General features: G+C 47.4%; 1 protein-coding gene across 2 annotated transcripts in view; it reads left to right on the forward strand.

Moving 5' to 3' along the window:
* Positions 1-23717, forward strand: part of DIS3L2 (DIS3 like 3'-5' exoribonuclease 2) — a 714887-nt gene that overhangs the window by 686833 nt on the left and 4337 nt on the right. For both annotated transcript variants that reach the window (XM_069212876.1, XM_069212877.1), the window contains 4 exons: positions 12341-12488; positions 14633-14763; positions 16983-17087; positions 21343-21444. In XM_069212876.1, coding sequence (XP_069068977.1) covers positions 12341-12488; positions 14633-14763; positions 16983-17087; positions 21343-21444 — 486 coding nt within the window. The remainder of the gene's footprint in view (positions 1-12340; positions 12489-14632; positions 14764-16982; positions 17088-21342; positions 21445-23717) is intronic.

The following is a 23717-nucleotide window of genomic DNA, read 5'->3' on the forward strand; positions in this document are numbered from 1 at the left end:
GGAGCTGTGTGAACAGGGCTGGCCTTTAGCATGTGCTGGCTGGACCCAGGCCGCCAATATTCTGAGGGGCACATGGAGCTGTGTGAACAGGGCTGGCCTTTAGCATGGGCGAGCTGGACCCAGGCAGCCAATATTCTGAGGGGCACATGGAGCTGTGTGAACAGGGCTGGCCTTTAGCATGGGCGAGCTGGACCCAGGCCCAGGGCGTCAATATTCCAAGGGGCGTGTGGAGCTGTGTGCAGAGGGCTGGCCTTTAGCATGTGCGAGCTGGGCCCAGGCCACCAGTATTCTGAGGGGCACATGCAGCTGTGTGCACAGGGCTGGCCTTTAGCATGTGTGAGCTGGGCCCAGGCCCAGGGCGCCAGTATTCTGGGGGGCACATGCAACTGTGTGCACAGGGCTGGCCTTTAGCATGTGTGAGCTGGGCCCAGGCCCAGGGAGCCAGTATTCTGAGGGGCTGCCTCATTTAATTCACTACCATCAGCAAGGGCGCCAGATTTCTCTTCGTCCACACCCAGGACGCGATCTTAGCAAAGGCCGGCTCTGAGTGTGTGGTCTCCTCACAGGATGAGTAGGGTGGTAGGGATACTGGTTTGTAACCTAGCCTGTTTGAACCACGGGTGGGCTTGTCGACTCAATGAGTACCCAAATGCTCAAAAGGTGATGGGACGCATGCTTTTGCAATAAGTCTAACCACTGGCACTCATTCCAACCCATCTTCTGTTTGTTCACCATGCCACCAAATGTTAGACGCACCATATGCGATTTAGATTTGACCCTGCTCCAATAGGAACAGTCCGGCCCAAACTGCCAAGCCAGGTCCTTTCTGAACTAAAATGGAAGCATCCCAAGATTGGTTTCGACAGTGGGATGGAATGCTACCATGAGCGATTGCCTGTGGTTAGACTTATTTAAGCATCGGCCCATTACCCTTTGTGTTTTGATGTAACACCCTAAGTGGCCCAGGGTTCGCCCAGACACAGGTCCCTTGCTTTGTGCCAGAAGATCCAGGCTGTACCTCACGCATGAGGCCTGACAAGGCTGAAACCTCTCTGGGGTTGTTTGTGTTCACGTCTGGAGGGGAGTTAGGGATGGACTCTTCCATGAAGCAGGGTCACTACTGATTTGCATAAGGCGGACCATTGTCTGGAGCGGCACAGTGGGCGAAAAAACATCGGTTGGAATACTTGCCTGGAGTATTTGCAAGCGGTCGTCCCATTCCCCTTGTGTGTCATGCATGTAATGCGCCAGGTGACCGAGGGTGTGCCCAGACATAGATCCTTCGCTCTCCAGGGGATACTGCAGACATAAGGCCTAACAAGGTCGGAACCGTTCTCTGGTTGCTTTTATTCCCTTCTGGGGTGGGACTCGCCTGGCAGATCAGGGTGACACTTTCCCATGAGGAGCAGGGTCAGTACTGATTTGCATACGGCGTGTCTCTGTCTAGAGTGGCACAGTAGGTGATAATCGATGGGTGGGAATCACTCACTGAGCGATTGCCAGTGTTCGGACTATTTGCAGGCATTCCCCCATCACCTTTTGTCTCATTGCCCCGAAGAATACTGACACATGCTCAGGTTTTTAGGACAGTAAAAATGTGACATAAATGTCTATTTAATTGATTCTGTTGCATTGAATGTTCATTCATATTGGTAATTCCGTCAGCTACAATGGATTTTTGCTATTTGATAGGTGCACAAGTCTAGACTATATCGAACGGGAATGGTGGAAAGATATAGCTGACGGTTGCCAAATGGATGAAAAAATGATGGGGAATGATTTAGAGACAGCCTAGTAGAGGGGTGAAACTTGTGCTAGTAAATGTCTGATGCAGGCATCTGCAACACCAAGGAGTTAAATCGCCGAAATCCTCCTGAGTTGTGAAAGACAACGAAACGGGGAGAGATGCTGGAGCCCGGAAGACTTCAGAACAGCAAAACGAGGCATTTTCAGTGTTGAAGGCCAGGTTTATATATATCTCGTTTTCATGTTATCCACATAAAATACATTTGCATGCAATTAATTTCAATAGAGCTCATCGAATAGCAAGTGATTATGTGGAAAGCCTGGCAGGAGCCAGCCGTCCCAGACCTGCGCAGAACAGCCCTGTTAAACTGGAGAGCGAAACCACTGGGTGACAAGAGTTCACGATGCTCGGAATATATGTAATTGCCCGATGCGCAGGACGAAAAAAAAACCCTGCCTATTGGTGCGGCTTGTCTCTTGTATTGAGATCACAGGGGTCCAGCTTTGGAAGTTTGTTTTCTCTGTACTAAAAGTTTGCAAATGGGTGCTTTAGGCATGAATTTTTCCACGTTTTCCCAATTAAATACCTGAAGTAAAAAAAAATCTGCATTTGAATCCGCTGCGTATAGATTACAACCTTAGAATTCCTACCATCAAAGCATCTCCAAAAACCAGGAGGATCGCGTGATCAAGTGTCTCCCCTTCAGTCGTGTTTAATCCTCGCCGCTATCCCTTCATGGAGGACATCTCGAGCACTGGATAGCGCTTAGAGTCCAGTGCTTGGCACTTTGGCCGCTCGTTGGGTCTCATCTGAGTCCTGTGTGTGCCTGGTAGTCCTGCAGTTTCTGACTGAGTTTTCCAGTCAAAGCAAAGTATAACATTTCCTCACTCAGTTTGAATAAACTGTTGGCAGACTTCAGCCTGCACACTTGCAGTGCGGTGTAAGTATACATATATTTTTGTAACTATATTCCAGTTACTGTCAGAATTACTGTTGCGCCACCTCACTACCCCTGTGAACTTGCGCCAGAACACCCCCCCCCCCCGTTAGGGTACCTTAGTAACGGAATTGTGCCGATCTCCGGGAGTAAAGAGACATTGAAAATTGACAGCATTGTTTAAAGTCTCCCTCATTCCCCAAGGGCTTAGAGTAGAAGTTGCTCCTTTCCTGTTGGTAGCGCGCCACCTCGTGGCAGTTTGGCATATATCACCTTGCTCTTGCTTCGTCGAAAGAGTGTGGCATTATCTTTTTAGGGGGTGCATTACCTACCGTTTCTCCTCATGTTATTTCCCTACATTTCAACGTTAAAGGTAACTCACACACACACACTCGCTCTCTCGTTTTATTTATATATATATAAACACACACACACATTTTTTTTCTCACTGCAAAAACCAAAGGTTACAGGGACGTTCTAGTTAGGGAATAGAATTAAAAAAAAACAAAACAAAAAAAAACTTAGAAATTCACAAAAAAAAAACACAGGTTATAAGGGCGTTATAATTAGGTTCATGTTTTAAGTGCACAAAACCATTGAAGGTCAACACTTATGTTTATACTTATCTCAAGAGACTCTAACTTGTGCTCAAGAGTTAGTCTTTTGAGATAAAGGTAACTATAACTGGCCTCTCTGGGTTGATTTTAGCCCCAGGGACCCTATCCCCTAGCACCTGTCAGTTTATGAAATGGGAGGGGTGCCCCTTTCTGGCCAATTTTGGCCCCCGGTATACCATTGCCCAGGACCCAGCCAATTATTATAAGGAGAGGGGGCCACAAGACCCCCTTCCATCGGGCAAATTTTGCTCCAAGGGCCTGGACAATTTCATAAAGAAAGAGAAGGGGCCACATGGCCCCCCCTTCTCGGGCTGATTTGGGCCTCCGGTACCCATCACCCAGGGCACAGCCAATTATTGGTAGGGGAGCTGCATGCCCTCCCACCATGGGCCTATATTGACCCTGGGGACCCGATCCCCCAGGGCCCAGCTACTACATCCCGAGTGCCCTGGCCCCAACTAGGGCACTCAGTGTGCACTTTTGTGAACTGCAAGTGGAGCCTCAGTACCCCTGCAGTCCCATTGCTTCTGCACGGAGGGAGCAGCAAGAAATACTCCCTGCGTGCGGGAGCAATCGTTTCATCAGTTTTCCGAAAAGTCCGCTTCCATGAGTGGAAGCAGTCTTCCTGCTTCTGCCCGCTGGGAGTGAACTTACTGTTTTCCCTTGCTTGGCGGGAGCTGTGCTAACTCCCACCAGGCGACAGCAAACTATGTCCGAGGGTGGGCACCTCAGGACATAGGCAGCCGTCCCTCGGGGTTGGTGGTCCCCAGGTCCATTAATGCCTCCAGTAGCGGGGGCTGCATAGGCCCCCTCCTTTATTTTTTATTTTTTTAGGGTCTTGGTAGCCAATCAGATCTCAGCATGAGATCTGTCGGATCTGCAGAGGCTCTGCGTTCCTAGATATACAATTGTTTTTTCTTTAATTCTTTTAATTACTCTATTGTACAGATTTACACCAAATAACAAAAAGGGCTCTTTCTTGACCAAGAGCTAACTTTCTGCCAAATTTGGTGTAATTGTGTCCAGTGGTTCGGGCTGTAGTCGTCTAAAATCCCTATGAGAAATTGCATGGGGAAAACACGTTTAAGGACCGCCTCCTTTTTTTTTTTCCATGCCTCCGCTTGATGAATCACTCTGAAACTTTCAAGACAGGAGCTGGAGTGGCATACAAGTTTTGAAAATGTTGTGAGGATTTGTCAAACGGCGCCAAAGTTATTGGCCAAACAAAAAAACTTTTTTCCTTTGGAAACTTGGTCCTAACTGTAACTACCTAGTGGCAAGTGCCAGGAGGGGAGATATACATATATAATTTCTATGGTTTTGAGTGGTTAAAACGTCAACCTAACTATAACATCCCTGTAACCTTTGTTTTTTCATTGAACACACCAGCCTTCGAAAAACCATACAAATGTTACTAGACCTTCAGGTCTAGTGACTTAATCTACTCAGTCTAATTATAATGCCCTTGACCCATTCACTGGTTTCAAATGATGTGATCCTGGGCAAATATTTTAATTCACTGAGCCGACATTTTCATCTTTATCACATATGAGAGCACCTTCAAATATGCAAGTTCAGCATGTCTGTTGTACAAAAATCACTTTTGTTTGATTTAATAGACTAAATATTTTCTCCATATACAATAAAAATCCAGCCACATATAGGTTACACATGACCGCTGACTTGCCTCTTAATTCATTAACCTCATTGTCATAAGGGCGGAGACAGGAATGTTTCTCAAATCATGTTTAGAATCTTTCTCTTTTAATAAATACATACCTGATGCATGAATTCGTAGCAGACTTATTTGAAATCAGCGGATTTTCCATTGAAATGACCACAACATTTCCCACTGACATGGTTTTACTGATAACTGTATAGTGTACAATGTCTGGAAATCGAGTTTCTGCAAATATTTGCATAACACCATTTAAAGTGGTCTGATTTGTTTTGCTCCTATTTAAGTCTTTGTTTGCATCACAATGAATTACAAAAATGTTCTTTCGTAATTCCTAATATGTTTTGAAATGTTTTTACTATTAATTTACAAGCTGTTTAAATCTTTTGTATTAGAAAAAACCTGACATCTTACAGCCTTTTGTTTCACAATGGTTGTCAGACTGCTCATTTGACAAAACCCTCTAACTGTAATAAGAGAAAAAAACTAAACACAATTTTTCAGAATAAGATAAGAAACAATCAGTAAAAAGACAAACTGACATTTGACCTCTGTCCCTGAACAGTCAGCAAATGTGTCAAGTTAAAAACAAGATTTAAAGGTCTTTGTTGCTCATTCCCTTTCTGAATGAAGGGCACGCCTGCGCCTTTCCAGCTTAAGTTCACTCTCCAGAAAGGAGGGGTAGGGCTTTCATGAATTCCCAAAAGCACAGACCCTTGCTTTGCTATACCCATGTTTAACATCACCAATGCGGCCCTACATGTCCGCTTGTGTCCCCATTCAGGTGAGCGTGGCTTTGCAGTTTAGGCTTGACTATTCCTGTTAGTTCCCTTATGCAAAGGCACAGACAAGGTAAAACAATGGAATGGAATATGATCAGAGTAATTATTGATGGTGTGGTTACATTTAAGCATTTCCATCCTTCACTTTTTTTCCTTGATTCTTTTTTTGGCCTTAAGAGTTAAGGTGGCTTTTGTAACGATCTCCAGTCTAACACCCCCAACCACCAGCTGAAGCAGGCCCACATTCATGAGACACATTATCCGTAGTGTGCTGAGGAAAGGAGCTTTTTCTCTTTTTTGGCAAGTGTCCTGTGATGTCAGCCTGACATATGCTTCTCCTTTCTGGAGAAGAGCAGCCTGAACCCCACTGTTTTATCCCACCTCATTAGGGTGGACAAGGACAGTGTCTGCAGCACAAAATGTGCGGTTCCACCTGCGATCACACAACTGCATCCATAAAAGATCAGTCTTTTCTTCGCCTGTGTTTCCTGGTACATTTGCCTTGTCTAGCGTAAGCGATCTTCTTGCACAAGGATGCCTCAGCGAGGTCACTGTATATTTCTAAAAATTAACTTTTCTAATTCCAGCCTAGCAAATGGCATACATTGGGGTGACCAGTTTACTGTTCTTACTCCAGTTGTGTGTGTATGTGTGTATATATATATATATATATATATATAATTATATATCACCCATTGGCACTCGCCACTGGGTAGTTATAGTTAGATTCATGTTTCCATTGGCAAATAATTTTTTGGTTTGCTTATAACTGTGATGCCGTTTTATGAAACTTCACAAGCCTTTTTAAAAAAAAAAAAGGCTCATCCACCTCAGCTCCATCCTGGAAAGTTTTGGGGTGATGTCTTAAGCAAGGGGTTGGATTAAGGGAGGATCCAAAAAAACACAGTTTCCTCATTCATTTTTCAGTAGGAAAATTGAGTTGTGATACCGCAAATACTGCTGAATGGAATGGAATGGAATGGCAGAAAGCTAGATCTTGGTTCTTGGTTGTGATTTAGTGTGGATTTCCTTCAGTAGTTTTTGAGAAATTAAGGGTAAAAAGCGTTCTATATTTCACGTCTTGGAGGATTAGCAGAACCAGCAGATTTTCAGATAAGATGTGATTGGCTGCCACCACATCAACAATGATGTGGCGGCGCCCATTTCAGGAGTCAAAGACTCAGTCCCCTGTCCTAGAACAAAGTTAAAAAAAGAAACATATAGTGTGGCAGGTTAGAGATACCCTAATCCTCTAGGCTTGCGTTAGAGGTGGTCCTAAAGGAACCCAAAAGCATAATTACTTTTTTCTAGGCACTGTGGATCCACAGAGGATCCGTGGCAATGAGAGTAAACACTAGCTGCTGCCCATTTTCATAATTTGCCCGGGGGGAGGGGGGGGGGTCAGGCGGGTGTGGGCTCCACTCCCAGAGTTTTTTCAGGCCCCAGAAAACCTATCCCCCCATGGCCATATTTATTAAAAGGTGGGGAGGGTGCCCAGCTCCCCCCGCAGTAGGCCTTATGGGGGCCTTGAGTATCCCATCCTTCAAGGCTGATCCTAAATATTAGAGGATGGGAGCTTGCTGTCCCCCCTCCCCTAGCCTCATTGTTGCTCTGGAGACCCCATCCTCCGGGGCCAAGGCTTACATTGGGCATTTACTTGCCCCAGGGATCCCCCACTGCCCAGTAGAGCATCATTGTCCTGGGAATGCCATCTCCAGGGACCTTGTAGTTCCCTGCCGGTGGGAGTGCAAGCATACCCAGCCCACACTCCCCCAGGCAGGGAACACACAACTTTACCACCACCTGGGCAGTAGCAGTGAAAAATGCTGCTCCTGCTTGGGCGTGAGCCAAGTGATGGAGATGGCTCAATCCAGCACCCATTGGTGCTGGCCAGGGAGCAGACTGGGGCCGCTGTGGCCTTAGGGCTCTCACTGTATCCCCCAATGTTTTAACAACACATGGCATCCACTAACAATTTTTTTAAAAAGTGTCTGTCTTCTACCAGAGGAGGCAGAAACCCTGAGGCTCCCTTTGCGGCCCCCAAAGCTTTCACATAGGGGTGCCCCAGGTGGGCACAGTGGCACCCGCCAACATTGGCCAGTTCCACTTGGACATCACAGGGTCCCAGGCTACACCCCGGACTTCCAACAAAATTTTACAGAAGTGGGTATCCACAGTGTGCATTGCAGCAACCGAAAAATTTAGTGGAGTGGGAGGAGGAATCGCCATCATCCACAAAGCCTCCATCAAAATCTCAACGAACACAGATGACACCCTCACCACCGCCGAGCACATGCACTTCCAGATCCACACCGACCCCAACACCACCCTCAGAGGAACTCTCATCTACAGACCTCCCGGACCCCGCCCACAGTTCAGTGACACCATCGCCGACCTCATCAGCACCCACGCCCTCGCTTCCACGGACTACATCCTCCTCGGGGACCTGAACTTCCACCTCGAGAACAACAACGACGCCAACTCCACCGCCCTGATCGACAACCTTGCCAACCTCGGACTCAAACAGCTCGTAACGACACCCACTCACGCCGCTGGACACACGCTCGACCCCATCTTCTCTGCAAGCCCCCACGACTCCTTCAACCACACCACCGAACCACACTGGACCGACCACAGATGCGTCCACTTCACCTTCAGAAAACCCACCACACACCACCGCACCCAACAGCTACCACGCCGCTGCTGGGGCAAGGTCACCGAGGACCAACTGACTACCGCCCTCGCCCTGAGACCACCCACCGACCCAGACACCGCCGCGACCAACCTCACACAGTGGATCAACGACTGCGCCAACACCCTCGCCCCTCTCAAGACCTTTACAACCAACCACACCAACAAGAAAGCCGCCTGGTTCACCGAGGACCTCCGGATCTCCAAGCACACCTGTCGGAAGCTGGAGAAGAAATGGCTCCACGACCGAACACCAGACAACCACACAGCCCTCAAGAGCGCCATCCGCAGACATCACCAACTCATCAGGACCGCCAAGAAGACCGCCTTCAAGGACCGCCTAGACAACAACGCACACAACACCAAAGAGCTCTTCAGCATCGTGAAAGAACTCTCCAACCCCAGCTCCATCACCAACGACATCCCGCCATCTCAAGACCTGTGCGACTCCCTGGCCACCTTCTTCCACCGCAAGATCACCGACATCCATGACCGCTTCAACCCCGACCCCCCCCGCACCCACCACCGAGTCCACCACCCCTGCGACTACCACTCTCACCAGTCGCCTGACCGTCTGGTCCAGCGTCAGCGATGAAGACACCACCAAAACCATGAACTCCATCCACTCCGGATCCCCATCGGACTCCTGCCCTCACCACGTCTTCAACAAAGCCAGTGCAGCCATCGCGCCCCACCTCCGGAAAACAATCAACTGTTCCTTCGAGACAGCAACCTTCCCAGAAAGCTGGAAGCATGCCGAGATCAACGCCCTTCTGAAGAAGCCTAAGGCGGACCCCAAGGACCTCAAGAACTTCCGGCCCATCTCCCTGCTCCCTTTCCCGGCAAAAGTGACAGAGAAGATTGTCAACAAACAGCTGACCCGCTACCTTGAAGTCAACAACATCCTGGACCCTTCCCAATCTGGTTTTCGCAGGAACCACAGCACCGAGACCGCCCTCATCGCCGCCACTGACGACATCCGGACCCTGATGGACAAAGGAGAAACAGCCGCCCTCATCCTCCTGGACCTATCAGCAGCCTTTGACACGGTCTGCCACTGCACCCTATCAGCACGCCTCCATGACGCCGGTATCCAAGAGAAGGCCCTGGCCTGGACCACATCCTTCCTCTCCAGCAGAACCCAGAGCGTCCGCCTCCCACCCTTCCGCTCTAAAACCACCGAGATCATCTGCGGCGTCCCACAGGGATCCTCCCTCAGCCCGACACTGTTCAATATCTACATGGCCCCCCTCGCCCACTTCGCACGACAACACAACCTCAACATCATCTCCTACGCCGACGACACCCAGCTGATCATATCCCTCACCGAAGATCCCCACACTGCCAAAGCTAACCTCCACCGAGGAATGAAGGCCGTAGCGGACTGGATGAAGGACAGCAGACTGAAACTGAACTCAGACAAGACGGAGGTCCTCATTCTCGGACCCACCCCATCAGCCTGGGACGACTCTTGGTGGCCCACGTCACTAGGCACAGCCCCGGAACCCACGGACCACGCACGCAACCTGGAGGTCATCCTCGACTCCACTCTCTCCATGACCAGGCAAGTCAACGCCGTCTTAGCGTCCTGCTTCAACACCCTTCGTATGCTCCGCAGGATCTTCAAATGGATCCCCCTCGACACAAGAGAAACCGTTACCCAGGCCCTCATCACCAACAGACTCGACTATGGGAACGACCTCTACTCAGGAAGTACAAACAAGCTCCTGAGACGACTCCAACGCATCCAGATCGCCTCGGCCCGACTCAGCCTCGATGTCCCCCGCCGCAGCCACATCACACTCCAGCTGAGAGGCCTGCACTGGCTCCCCGTCAACAAAAGGTTCACCTTCAAGCTCCTGATCCACGCACACAAAGCACTGCACAACACCGGACCCACCTACCTCAACAACTGACTCAGCTTCCACACCCCCACCCCAAGCCTCCGCTCAGCCAACCTCGCCCTCGCCACAGTCCCCCGCATCCGAAAAACCACCGCCGGCGGCAGATCCTTCTCCTACCTTGCCACCAAGACCTGGAACACTCTCCCCACCATCCTACGACAGACCCAGGACCTGCTGGCCTTCAGAAGACTCCTCAAGACCTGGCTCTTCGACCAGTAGCACCCCCCCTCCCCAGCGCCTTGAGACCCTCGCGGGTATGTAGCGCGCTTTACAAATGCAGTGATTGATTGATTGATTAAATGAGCGCAGAAGCGGTTCATTTATTATTTACTTCTCAAGTATGGAGATGCCCTTTGAGGGCTTTAAACATTTTTTATTTGCCTGGTGATGTCTCTAGGAGGAAAAGAGCACCACTAAGCATTTTATTTAATGCTACTCTGGGCACCAGGGAGCCCCCCCCCCCTACAAAGATTAAGAAAAACACAGTAGGTGTCCTGAGTCATTAAATCCATGACCACAGGAGATGTGATCTTATTCTTTAAAACATTCTAAGCTGGAGCTGTATGTTCTTGAGCAGGAGTGCAGGCCCCCTTGTGGTTATTTTTATGGCTGCATTGTGTGCCCTGAAAAGTGGTAAAGGAAAGACCTGGGCATCCTGATGTTTCGTTTTTATAGGACTTCTTTTTTATTTATTACAGATGTGTAAATTAATGAAATAGACATCTCATTATAATAATTGGTGATTTTTTTTACAGGGCCTCTCAAGAAAGAGCATTAAGAAATTTGAATATGTCAAAAGGGACTTTAAATGATAGTAAATAGAAAGGCTACACTTTGCTCAAATAAGATCTCATGCAATGTACCCTGCAAATAACCTAGATCCCAAGAGGACTACCACCATTTAACCTGGTATTGTGCCTGAGCCTAAATCTGGATGCCTGACCTCAGTCGGGTCTACATCTCACAGAAGATTCGAACAGGAGGTAGAAAAGCAACGCTAAGGCTCTTTAACTTATGGCTGGGGAGGGGACAGTGTCTACTTGTACACATCTCCACTAGGGGTGGAAATGGCTGTGAGCAGCCACCCTATGCAAAATATGTAAATTGTCTGAATAATACTCCATTACTGGTAAAACTGAAACTAATGTCTCCTGAAACCTGTAGCAGATTGCAGGAGACAATTGAGGGAATTGGGTGTCGGGGTGTTTGTGGGGGTAGGGATGATGCAGATTTCGGTAAAAGAAGCGCTTAGGGCCATTAAAGGCGTTTTAGGCAGTCTGACCCCGTAGTGATCCACAGTGGTGGTTTTGAGACTCTGGTACCCAACAGTGAGCCTGACGCACAACGATTGCACACTGCAGCTCACCGTGGCAGGTAAGAAGGTCATGGGTGTGATGGGGAAGAAACTGGGAACATCAACAATGCACAGGTAGGACACAGACCTTCTCTATAGAACAGGGTACTCACAGACCGCTGTTTACAAGCACCTTACAGCTATACGCTTACCTTTTGTGGCATGTGGCCACAGGGATGTGCTGGTTGAATATGCTACACCAGGGTAAACAAAAGTTAAACCTGTTTGCGTAACCCTATGCCGGAGATCTGGTCGTAATCGTGGGGTGATCTGAGACTGACCCTTTGAAGGAAGGTCATAGTCTGTACAAGAGTGTTGACTCTCTGGATTCCTCAGAGAAGGAAGAAGGGATGGAGATCAGCGGAGTTATGTTCTGTTTGATGCGGAAAGATATGAAAGTAGTTCTTCCCCCTTACTTTGTACACCTGTCCGTGATACATTTAACTAGTTCTTTCTGACCATGTGCACCCATAAACCAAACAATTGTTGATGATGTTTCTTACAGTCTAGATCATAACCCACTGCGTGTTCTAGAAGGCGGCTGAGTTCTCCTGCTCCCTTTGCCGCGTAGTCTGCGTGTTTAACATGTGATCTAATGTGATAACAAATTCCGTTCTGCCCCTTTTTCAGATGGCCATTTACTTCTGCACTGGAGCCTTGAAAGATGAAGCCCTGTACCGGCATTACGCCCTGAACGTGCCTTTGTACACGCACTTCACCTCTCCCATCCGGAGATTTGCTGATGTCATTGTCCATCGGCTGCTCGCCGCATCACTCGGTAGGTTCCTAAGGACTGACATGGAGGCTGTCATTTCAACGCTACAAGACTTTGTGCAAAGTTCTTTTGTAGCCTCATCTAAGGTCAAAGGGCCATGTGTTGTCCTCAAGCAGATGTCAGCCATGGACAGTGTACTTTTACTCACATTCTTACAGTACAATGATACCTGATATTCACAGCACCTACAAGCAGCAAAACTGATATTAAGCACTATACAAAATAGGTAGTTATGCTCACAGATGAGCTGCAGTTTTCCATGGGCCCATCTTCATTGCCAATCATTGGAGAAGTGTGGCACAATGGTTAGAGCGGCAGACCCTGAAGCAGAGATCTGGCTCAAGACCAGGGTTCAAGTCCTGCTTCGGCAGGTCTTGGGCTCAATTTCCTTGGACCAGATAATTCTCGCCTCGGTGCCTAATCTAATTAATGGGTCCCACTCTGCAACTCTGGGCACTAGCTTGCTTAATCTCCACAACGGCCCCACCAGTGCTTGGATGCCTGGCTTCACCCTGGGGGTGCCCAGGAGTGGGCACCTCACAGGTAAAAGGCAGGAGGGGTTCCATAGCGGTATGAGTACAGCGCCTTGAGACCCTAACGGGTGAGTAGTGCGCTATACAAGTGCAAAGTTTACAGTTTAAAGTTTTTTAATGAGCATGGTTTGGCCATGGGTTTGGTTGTAGTTTTGATGTTTTCTTCTCTGTCGTCTCAGACTTTAGAAATATCTTGGGGACTGAAAAGGTCTATTAATTGTTCTTATCAATAAGTGTCCCAAATCAGTTAATTAACATCTAAAAGTAGCCAATGCAGATGGATACAGTAGTTAACTGACTGCTGGGATTTACACATGTGAATGACCGACGAGTGGTAGGAGCAGACACATCTCCATGTCAAAGGTAGACACTATTTACACAATGCTACTATGCTATGGGGGGGAGAAGGGAAAGAGAAGGGAAGGCTGCTTGTAGGAAAATTCTTATAATGCAAACAGTGTTGACAGCTAAGGTAGTTTTCTCTCAGATTGGTGAGAACTTGTAGACCGCCTCATAAATGCTTTTGTGATGAAGTTGTAATGAACCCTGTTTTAACACTTTATAAAACCTGCAAAAGTGCTGCAAGCTTCCGCCCTCGGTGATGTCTCTGTGGTTCACTGTCAACCAAAGCCACTTACTTGATTGTTTCTGCAAAGAAAAGCTTTACAGCGGTGAATCCAACTTTCAATCAGCAGTGAAAGTTGTAGTCCTCTCGCCTGGACAACAGCCTTCCGTGACCTCCTCAGAGCCATCCTGATGCATCAACTCGCCTCGTCACATGGACTAAAGAAATCTGACCACATCACTCTAGTTCCGAGGATCCTTTAGTTGTTTTCCATGGATCCCAGGTTTGAGGTTACAACGCTTCACCCTTAAGGCGCTGCACTTGGGCCTTCTTAGGTACATCAATAACTAACAACCCATGTGGGTGTGAGAAACACCAACCTCCTTCAGGAAGTCTCAATAACCTAGAAGAAAGACCAGAAATTAAGAATCTGGAACCAACTTCCTGAATCTCTGAGGCTAAACCCCCAATTTGTTAACTTTTTGCAAAAACCTATGAACCCAGTTTTTCTGAATCCACTTCCCGGTTAGAAATGCCACTTTGTAGTTTGGCTACCCTCCCACTTCATGCTTTCTTGCTTCTTATGTACATGTGTTCTCTGTACTTTCCATTCTCTTTAGACTAGTCTCTTTGTTGAGATTTGTTATGTTCTCATGTTCCTTAAAAAGTGCTCTGTCGCACCTGCAGCTGGTCCTCTGCTATGAATGAGTAAATAAATAAAATACAATATATTGCTCTCAACAGTTTTTTACAAAGGATATCTAGTGGTTTGGGCATTGCTAGAAAAACTGAAGAGGACATTGGCTTCTCATTTCTTTCTTCATGGGGTTCTTGTGCATTTCTCAAGAGTGGCTTTGGTTTTAACAAGATTAAGTGGCCTCCTGCCAATTAAGATGGAACTTCCTAATTTTGTTTTCTGCTCCACTCAAATGCTTATGAGATACAGGAGCTTATTAAATCAGTTTTGGTTCACCTTCATGTTACTATAATCATGTTCACAGGGATGTTGTATTCTTCTTTTAATGTATGTCATTGTATTTTTCTTTAAGGCTGTGGAAACCCATTGAGTCTTCCGACGGAGGGTGTCCAGAAGCAGGCGGAACATTGCAACGACCGCAAGACGGCGTCCAAGAGAGTCCAGGAGCAGAGTGCGGACCTCTTCTTCTCCGTGTTCGTCAAGGTGAGGCCGCAGCTTTGGCATGGACCATGCAGTTTCTTTCACAGGAGAAGACCCTGGGCCAGTCTTACACCAGTGAGCTCCTAAGAGTATTCCTCACCATGACTGACGGCAGCCTTCCCCGCAGTCCTTGGTACCTGGGCGAGGAATCTTCGGACCCAGGAGGTATCTTCCTCTGAATAGAGAGAATAACCGTGAGGGTAACCTACTTACTGACATTGATGTGACTTCCAAGATCTTTTTAAGGTCACTTGTAAGTCTGTGGTTTTTTTAAAGGGTGGCTTGGCGTATGAATTCACCTTTTGGGAAGAAGAACATTATCCTGTTAATAATTGGGATGCAGAGATGCTCACAATTTGAATTCACCCTCAACTGAGATCTCCAGGCCTTCTGACAATTCTTGGAGAGAGGTTTTTTTTACTCTATCAGTTAAGGCAAACCTGGATACCTGCATTAGACAGTCTGTGCATTCAGCCAACTTCCTTTGACATTGAGAATTGCCTTCCAGGTGGGCTACCTGGCAGCTGGTGAAGGAGGTGGAGCTCTGTGTCTGGCCTGGACACTTTTGTACCAGGAAAGGCGGTGTACTTTGAGGACGGGCAATGAGGGGGGGGGGGCGGGGGGGGGGTGGTCTGGACTGGAGGAGTTCTCCTTTAAAAGTTTCACTCCAAGGAGGCACCAATGAATGTAAGCGGCTCACAGCAGTGGGGATGCAGCACGGGCTGGGCGCTAAGTGTGGATTGCATAGGACACGGTGAGGCACTGTGATGTGAGGCATAGTCTGAGACCTCACTAGTCGGCCAGGGCAGAAGTAGGGGCTGAACATACCCACTCTAGCAAGTCCAAGTTAGAATTGAGGCAGGTGCATCTTTTTAGCACTGGTATCGATTTGATTCACAATCTTTATTCGGCACAATTGTGGTGGTCACACAAGTGCATAAACACTATGTACAATAAATAATAAAACATAAAATGATTGTACACTATACAAAGTTATGGCACTGGTATCCTTACAGGACTCAAATATACAAGGGCTTTTAGAAGATCAGGAAAGGTGCACAGGAGGTGTCAGACTCCTGATGGATGCATGGGGCGCTACCTACAAAAATGCACCAGAGTGGGAACGAACAGACAGGCTTCGAACAAGATCAGTGAAACAGAAGGTTAATCAGTGGGAACAACCCCGCCACCTTCCCCCTCTTTAGAAACTACCCCAGGGTGGTGGGCCGAGCTCCTGCAGGGCTCACCGCTAGTTTCAGTTCCTTATTCCATCTTATGCAGTAGGTACATGGCAGGCATACTAATGTGGTCCACTGGAACTAGCTTAGATTCAAGATCCAGTAAAGAATATATACTTCGTGCCAACTTGCGCCAACAGCTGACGACCCCCTCTTCGCAGCACATAGAAAGCAATTTAAATGAAGCATCTGAACATAGTACAAAGAAGCTGTTCATAGAAGCCAGTTCATGTGTCTGTCCACTGGATCGAGTGAGGGCAACTTTACCACCACTGGCTTTTGTGGTTGTTCCACCTGATTAATTGTGATCGTTGCTAATGTTGGAAGCCTCTATAATATAGACAGTTTCACTCTTTTATCACTACAAGGCAAGGGTCTCGCTCCAGTTCATTGGCACAGTACAACACAAGTGAAATGAGAAACACTTTCGATTGCTACAGTTACTGAACAGGTCATCAGGACCGCTTTAACGTCATTTAAACTTTCCACACAAATGTAACTCCTTGCATGCTGGTTTTAGCGAAATAATTTTTTTATATAAAGATACACTCGTGAAAAAATGCCATAATGTAAACCATATGTACAGTGCGTAACGTCCTATGTTTTACAGTTGTGAGAGCAGAATAGTGCGTATGGTCCACTCATGGCTTTGCATCTCGCGAGTCGCGTGCCATACTCCCATCTCAAGAATGGTAATGGATAGATACGAATATGCAAAGATTCATATGCTATCCACCACCCCCTAACGTAAGCCCGTCAGTTCCCTTTGTCATATGATTTTTTTGTACCATTTCCACAGGTAAACATTCCTTGCCTTGTGGTCACTTTGCTTCTTATGATTCCTTGATGTCCCCTTTCTGTTGTGTGAGGTTTCATGTAGCCCATTCCATTGTGGTGCTTGCACTGTGAGATTTCCTCTACCCGGGCACTAGCAAGTGATGCTCAATGCAATAAAAGCCCTGAATCTTCTCTTCTTGTCAATAGGAGTCTGGTCCTCTAGAGTCGGAAGCCATGGTGATGGGAGTGCTGAGTGAAGCCTTCGACGTCTTGGTGCTGAGATACGGAGTCCAGAAACGTGTCTACTGCAACGTAAGTGCCACCATGAGACGCAGTCGTCTCCTAGTGAATTTATATATCTCGTTTGTTTCTTCCCAGTCGGTAGTGGTGGTTTTCAAGGAAGTCTTTTGGATGTAAAATACACACGAATCTTTAGCTGAGCCAACCCCATGATGAGTTAGTAAAGCCGCTGGGTAGATGAGAGTCCGTGGGAGGCCAACATTGATCTGCACAGGTTTGGAGGTTGCATAATAAACTTCTATCTTACTTTTCTAAGACACCGTACCATGCGACCGCATAGGACAGTGATCTATGCACTGATGGACTGTTGCTAACTGTGCGTACATTCAGCATCCGCGGATTTTGCCCTACCTCTTTGCTATAAGGTGAGTAGGGTTGTTTAAGAAAATCAGCCTTCACTCTCTTCTTTTCATAGTATTCTTGAAGGACCACTTCACACCTGAGCCTTCTGCCCTCTAAGGGAATGACGCCATCCCAAACCATCTCGGCTCTGGGACGTAAACGTCAGTGCAGTCTAACATGTACACGTCAGTGGGTAACATTTTCCTTAGCTATACAGATGTTTTATCCTGGTGGCATTCTTTGTCATGGACTCAATCTTACATTGCCTCTAGTACCTGCCAGCTGCTATTAAGCTGTACCCTATCATGTGAAACAATTTTTCCGATCACCCAGGGGCGGCTCCCACATAAGGGCGGAGGAGCGTCACCCCCCCATCCCCTCCCCCCAGCCGTGGCAGCTCCAGACCTTTCAAAGAAAAGGATATTAAACTATGTTTATTATTATAATTTTCTATGAAAGGGGCTGGGCCACCGGGGTGACGTGCACTGAGGGGACGTGCACAGCACTCCCCCTCACTGCACATGTATGTTTGGCCGGCCGGCTTGGGCTGGCCAAATACACATGCGCACAGCGCTCTCTCCAGCCCAGCAACACAGTCGCCGGGCTGGAGAGAGCCTGGCTGGGCGCTCCCAACCAATCCTGATGCTGCTATGAGCAGTGTCAGGATTGGCCGCAGGGCAGGCTGGGAGCCTCTGCCTGCATACAGCGATAACGCAGTAGAGAGGAGCGGCACGCAGGGAGGAGGTAATTTTTTTTTACATTTAATTTTACTAAATCTGAATGTATTAATCCCCCCTCCCTCCTGCCCCCCAACCTGTGCGCTGTCCTGCCCCCAGGAATCCCTCCGAGCCACAACTGTGACCACCCCTACTGCAAATGGTAAATCTTATATGGATGGCACTCTGCTTACAACAAAATAAAGCCGCCCTATCTCTACAGGATGGTTTTCTGGCTCCAGCTTGCATGACAGAGGAAGGCAGACTGTTTTTGTCAGATGGGGTGATGATGACGATACACGCCTGCACCACGAAGTGACAATGGGGAGCCTTGTGAAACTCAGCAGAGTGGAGGAATTTCCTTGGCTAGAAAAGACACACAGCTGCTTTCTAGGATTGCTGTGACCAAATAGATGTAAACTTGTAAATGGAGCGTTTCCCAGTGGGTCCTTCTGGTAATAGTCTCTCCAGAAAGATAACATGGTCCACAAAATCAGAAGCTGGTGAGAGATCGAGCATAAATAAAAGCAGCCTGCACCCTTATTGGTAAAACAGTGTCACCAGGTCCTGACCAGAGCTGGCAACTTTACAACTGCGGAACCAGGTCCTGACCAGAGCTGCCAACTTTACACCTGCGGAACCAGGTTTGAGCACCAGTGTCAGCTCAGCATCCTATGATGGGTGGTAAATCATTTAAATGAAACATCTGGCCAAAAAAAAAGAATCTGACCTTGAAACTGGTACTTACGTAAAGCACTGCAGTGCCCTTGGCCGAGTTCAGGCTATATAAAACTGCAGGGAGAAAGAAATGTATATATCTATATATGTTTATCAAGGCATTGACTGAACTCTGCAAAGGCAGACTCCTCAACACATTACCCAAACTGGTGGTTATGTAAAGCACTCCAATGCCCTTGAGCCCAGTTGACGCTATATAAAACTGCTAAATTATATATATATATATATATATATATATATATATATATATATATATATATATATATATATATATATATATATATATATATATATATATATGTTTATTAAGGCACTTACTGAACTGTGCAATCCCAATCTTCTCTCAGCACCTTCCCGCGGGTGTGATTATGCATCCCCAGTCTCTCTTAGGACCACTGTCACCTGGATAAAGGGTGTGACATATTGAGAAGCGCAGAGAGGAAGTGGGTGGCCTGCATGGAAATGCATCTGAACGCTTCCCATGCTGTCCATCCACTTCCCCTCCAAGAGTCTCCTCACACCCCCACTGTTCGCTTTGCCTTGCATCACCCAGGCACCTAAGCAGAAGTGGGTGCTCTGTTAATGAAAGCAGGCTTGTCCGCCAGCATGTGTGCCACGCTTACTAGATAACACTCGGGATAGTTTCTAAGTAGGGGGGAGTTCTTAGTGCCTCCATAGTCAACTCTGTCTTCTTTCAGCTCTCCCTGAACCCCCAGTTAGGGTAGCAGTTCAGAGGGACCCGGCTCCTCTGTCTGACTCATTCTCAGCAGATGTTTCTGCTCTTGTTCAAATGAATTATCCATTTATAATAGAAGTAGTGACTCTTTGAAGAGCCTCTGGAGGTGCTACTCGTTTCATTTCTGAACCAGAACTTCAGTGTTGGAGTTAATATTTCTAACCCCAGAACATTTTGTTTTCTTTTCTTCCCCTCTGACTTTCTTCTAAGGAACCTTCCCTAGGAGTGATTTCTATTCACTACTTTGCCTTCTTGCAAAAACTCCATCAGCAGAGGTTCTCCCTGCCTGAAGCTTGTCAAGTGTGGATTGGAAACCTCTTCTCTGCTCCACCATTCTCCTTCTAAGGGTGATCATATTGAAGAAACTCTCTTCCTAATCCATTGTGTCCTTGTCTTCCTTAGGGTGTATAATCTCAGGGCACATCCGTATATACTCTTATCCCCACAGTAAAGGGAGTCCCACTCACTCATTGTGCAATAGATCAGTCGGCAAGCTTGAAAAAGGATGGTTGTCTGAAGAATGGCCTCTTTGTGTGCCCTCCTGCCACTTGGCCATCCTCCCTGGTACCTTTGCCACTGCACTGCCTGTGGCATCGGATGCAGGTCCCTCGCTGCCCTTACTTGCAGCTTGGTTTCTCAGATGGTGGCACCAGCTACCGTACGAGTTAGTGAAAAAGATCTGGTGTATCCATCCGCAGGTCCTCAGAAGACATCTTCATCACACATCCTTCATCTAAGACCGACTCGTCGAAGAATCAAAAACTAAACACTGTGACTCCTCGTGGAACACAGACTGTGTCCATGATCAAACCTCTCGCACAAAGTGCTGCTGGAAAGCTTGTTCCAAAAAGGTACCCAAGCTGCTGGTGTTGGAACGTGAATGGTCACATTCGGAGATCTGCCTGCGCACTTGAAGCTTTAGGTAGGTGGCGTTACAATAATGTAATGAGGGGATCCAAGTCTGGTTTACCTTAGCTTTATAGCCTGCCATAACAGGCAATAATGGCCGCTAAAGGCCCACTGCATCGTTGAAGGCCCAAGCCGAAGGCAATAGCCTTAAGGAAGGGAGTGAGCCTTTAATGGCCAGTACAGCCTAGATACGGTGGTCTATAAAGCTACTAGAATATTCCGCTCCACCTGGGCAGAATGTTCTGATTAGAAAATAGCCTGAAAAACAAAAATTGGAATGTTGGAGTTCCGGACTCTTACCAGCCATTAGAAGCCCAGAGGTACTCCGTTCTCTCCAGTGGAGTGCTCAACGTTCCAATGTTCTAATAACCAATATACACATCTATCTAAAGGAACAGCTGCTTCTCCTGTAGGGTATGTATCCTCTGTATCCCTGCAGGGTGACTTAACTTGGACTCTACCCTCCCAATGTTTGGGTGTCTAGGATCTTCTGGTAAAGGGTTATCTGAGCTCTGGGGTCATACACATCATCAAGCCAGTGCTGAATGACCATCATCTCTGCTTGTAGCATGATGCTGTCTTAGGTTAAGTGAGCTGTCGATGTCAGCCTCACCCATTAGGTCACATTCAACCAGCACCTAAAACAAACACAGCTAGTGGGGGTCTTATGGGATGAGCTTTGGCACAGTGTGGCAGAGAGGTCAGAGCCTTATGCATGGCATTTATCACACCTTGGCATCCCTATGTGTGCACAAACGTACTGACTTACAAAGTGTTTTGCCTCTTTTGTAACTTTCATGTCCTCCTTTTGATATCTCTTCTACAGGCTCTACCTCTACAAGGTGTCCGCTTCCAGCAGGTGGGAAAGAAGCCCGAATTAACACTTCTCTGGGAGCCAGAGACTCCAGGACAGCCAGCTGTCCTCCAGGTGATGGCAGACTCCTGTAGTACTTTGTTCATCATGTTTGGTGGCTGAATTATCTGCAAGAGCTTTCTTGAGAAATGTCATTGGTTTACGCTGTTTGCGACTTCCTGAAGTAAGAAGCGGATGTTCAGTGGGTGTCGTTAGTATGTTTCTGCATGTGTGGGGATGTGTCGCATCACAGATAGTGAGAGGAGACTGAAGAACAACACCATAGGCCTTTATCAAACTTTTCAGTTATTGTACATCTTTGGTCCTTTTCTGCACATTGTATCAAGCTTTGATAATAAAAATGTCTTCTGGACATGTTAGTGCAGTTTGTCCCTTGTTGGTGCTGTGAGTCCTCTGCTGGGGCACTGCCTGATTTTGACATTTGTCTCTCACCAGCAGAGTATACTGGAGGTCTTGGACTACCACTCCCATGTTCTGGCACCAACATGACTGATGATGTACATCAGCTGTTTAATAATCTAGGGTTACAGGTCCTTTTACCTCTACCACAGGTATGAGGTGGGTTGCTTGCTGCACATTCCTTGGAGATCAGTGTGGTCTGGTAACTCTCCACCCTCCTGGTGCCCCTACGTGTGTTTGTGTTTATGCCAAAGTTGTGAGTTACCATAAATAGAACTGTAGAAGTACAGGTAGTGGTCTGCCCAAGTGCTGCTCCGTCCTGGTGCCCCCCCCTGCCCAGGCTAGTGTGTCTGGTTCAGATCAAGAAACTCTCAGTGCAGCAGGGAGCATCTTTGAAGGGTCAGTTCTGCAGTCATTCTTCACGCAGCCTTGCCGAAGGAGGCTGCAGGCAAAGGCTACCTGTACCAGGAGACTGCCCTCCGTACCCGTCTGTGCAGCAGAGACCATCCTTAGTCCCATGGCTGTCTGAAGATACCTTGGCCTCCTACCCAAAGCACACTTTTTCCACCACGTTTCACTTCACTTTTGCACTTTACGCAGTAGTCTCACTTAAGTTTTTATTAAACCTCATGTTGCACAGGCAAGCTGCTAATGATGAGCAAATGGATGCATGAATTAATGGAGGTGTTTAAAAATGGCAGTATGGTTCATTGTTTTAAGTGCGTAATACTGCATGTGGTTTCCAGGTCATGAGCTTGAATCTTCACGTTGCCAACAAAACATTTTGAGAATAATATAAGGGATAACGTACCCCCTGCCATACATTATAAGGATATTACAAGTTACTGAGGAGTTCGATAACCATATAGAGGATCAAGGCTGAAGGAAGAGTTTCTTTATAAGGTTGTGGAACTTCGAGATGACTTGCAATATCTTTATGTGCGTTAAGGGGTACTTTATCCCGTATAATACATGGTCATACCATCACCTTACCCACAAACCACTAAAAACTTTAGTGCACAGCTCTTTCATATGAAAAAGCTAGCATGTTTGCAAACATGAAGAATAAAAATAAAACCTTTAGTGCAAAATTAAACACATCAGAACCCTTAGTTACATGTTGCAAACAGATATTAGAATCAGTTCAATAGAAGTGCAGAAATGGGAAGCAGCCTGAACCATGACTCCCGAACAACAAAGTCGTGGACAGCGAAAGCGGAACAGCGCTTTCGTTAACCACGTCTATCTTGTTCGGTGCCTTAACCACGCATGTGCTGAACCGCGCACATGCATGGTTAAGGCACAGAAGGGAGTTGGGTGAGGAGGAGGACGTGATCAGGTAAGTGGGGCTGGGACTGGGGCTGTTTAAGGGGCGGGGGTGTTGCTATTTTTAGTTTTATGGGCGGGGCATCAGTTTTTTTTTTTTTGTTTTAGGGGGTGTGGGGTCTGGGTGGTTTAGGTTTGGGGGAGGTGGGGTTGGGGCATTTTTAGTTTTAGGGGCTACCGAGGGGGTTGGGGTATTTTAGTTTTTGGGGGTTTGGGGTGGATTAGGGACAGGGGAGAGGGGGTCGGGGCATTTTTAGTTTTAGGGGCAGGGTTGGGGGTGTCGGGGTATTTTTGGTTTTAGGGGTGGGGGTCTTGGGTATTTTTTCTTTTTGGGGGTGGGGGTTGAGGTGGTTTTAGATTTTATGGGTGGGGATCGTGGTCATTTTAGGGGTGGGAGTTGGGGTGGTTTTAGGGGAGGGGTTTCGCAGAAATTTTAGGGGTGGGGGTTGGGGTGGTTTTAGGGGTAGGGCCGGGGTAATTTTATGGGGTGGGTTGGGGTGGTCGTAGGTTTTAGGGGTGGGGTGGGGGTTTGGGGTGGTTTTAGGGATGGGGTGGGGGTTGAGGTGGTTTTAGGTTTCAAGGACGGGGTGGGGGTAGTTTAG

The sequence above is a fragment of the Pleurodeles waltl genome, chromosome 11, assembly GCF_031143425.1.
Source record: "Pleurodeles waltl isolate 20211129_DDA chromosome 11, aPleWal1.hap1.20221129, whole genome shotgun sequence".
In the NCBI taxonomy this organism is placed as follows: Eukaryota; Metazoa; Chordata; class Amphibia; order Caudata; family Salamandridae; genus Pleurodeles; species Pleurodeles waltl.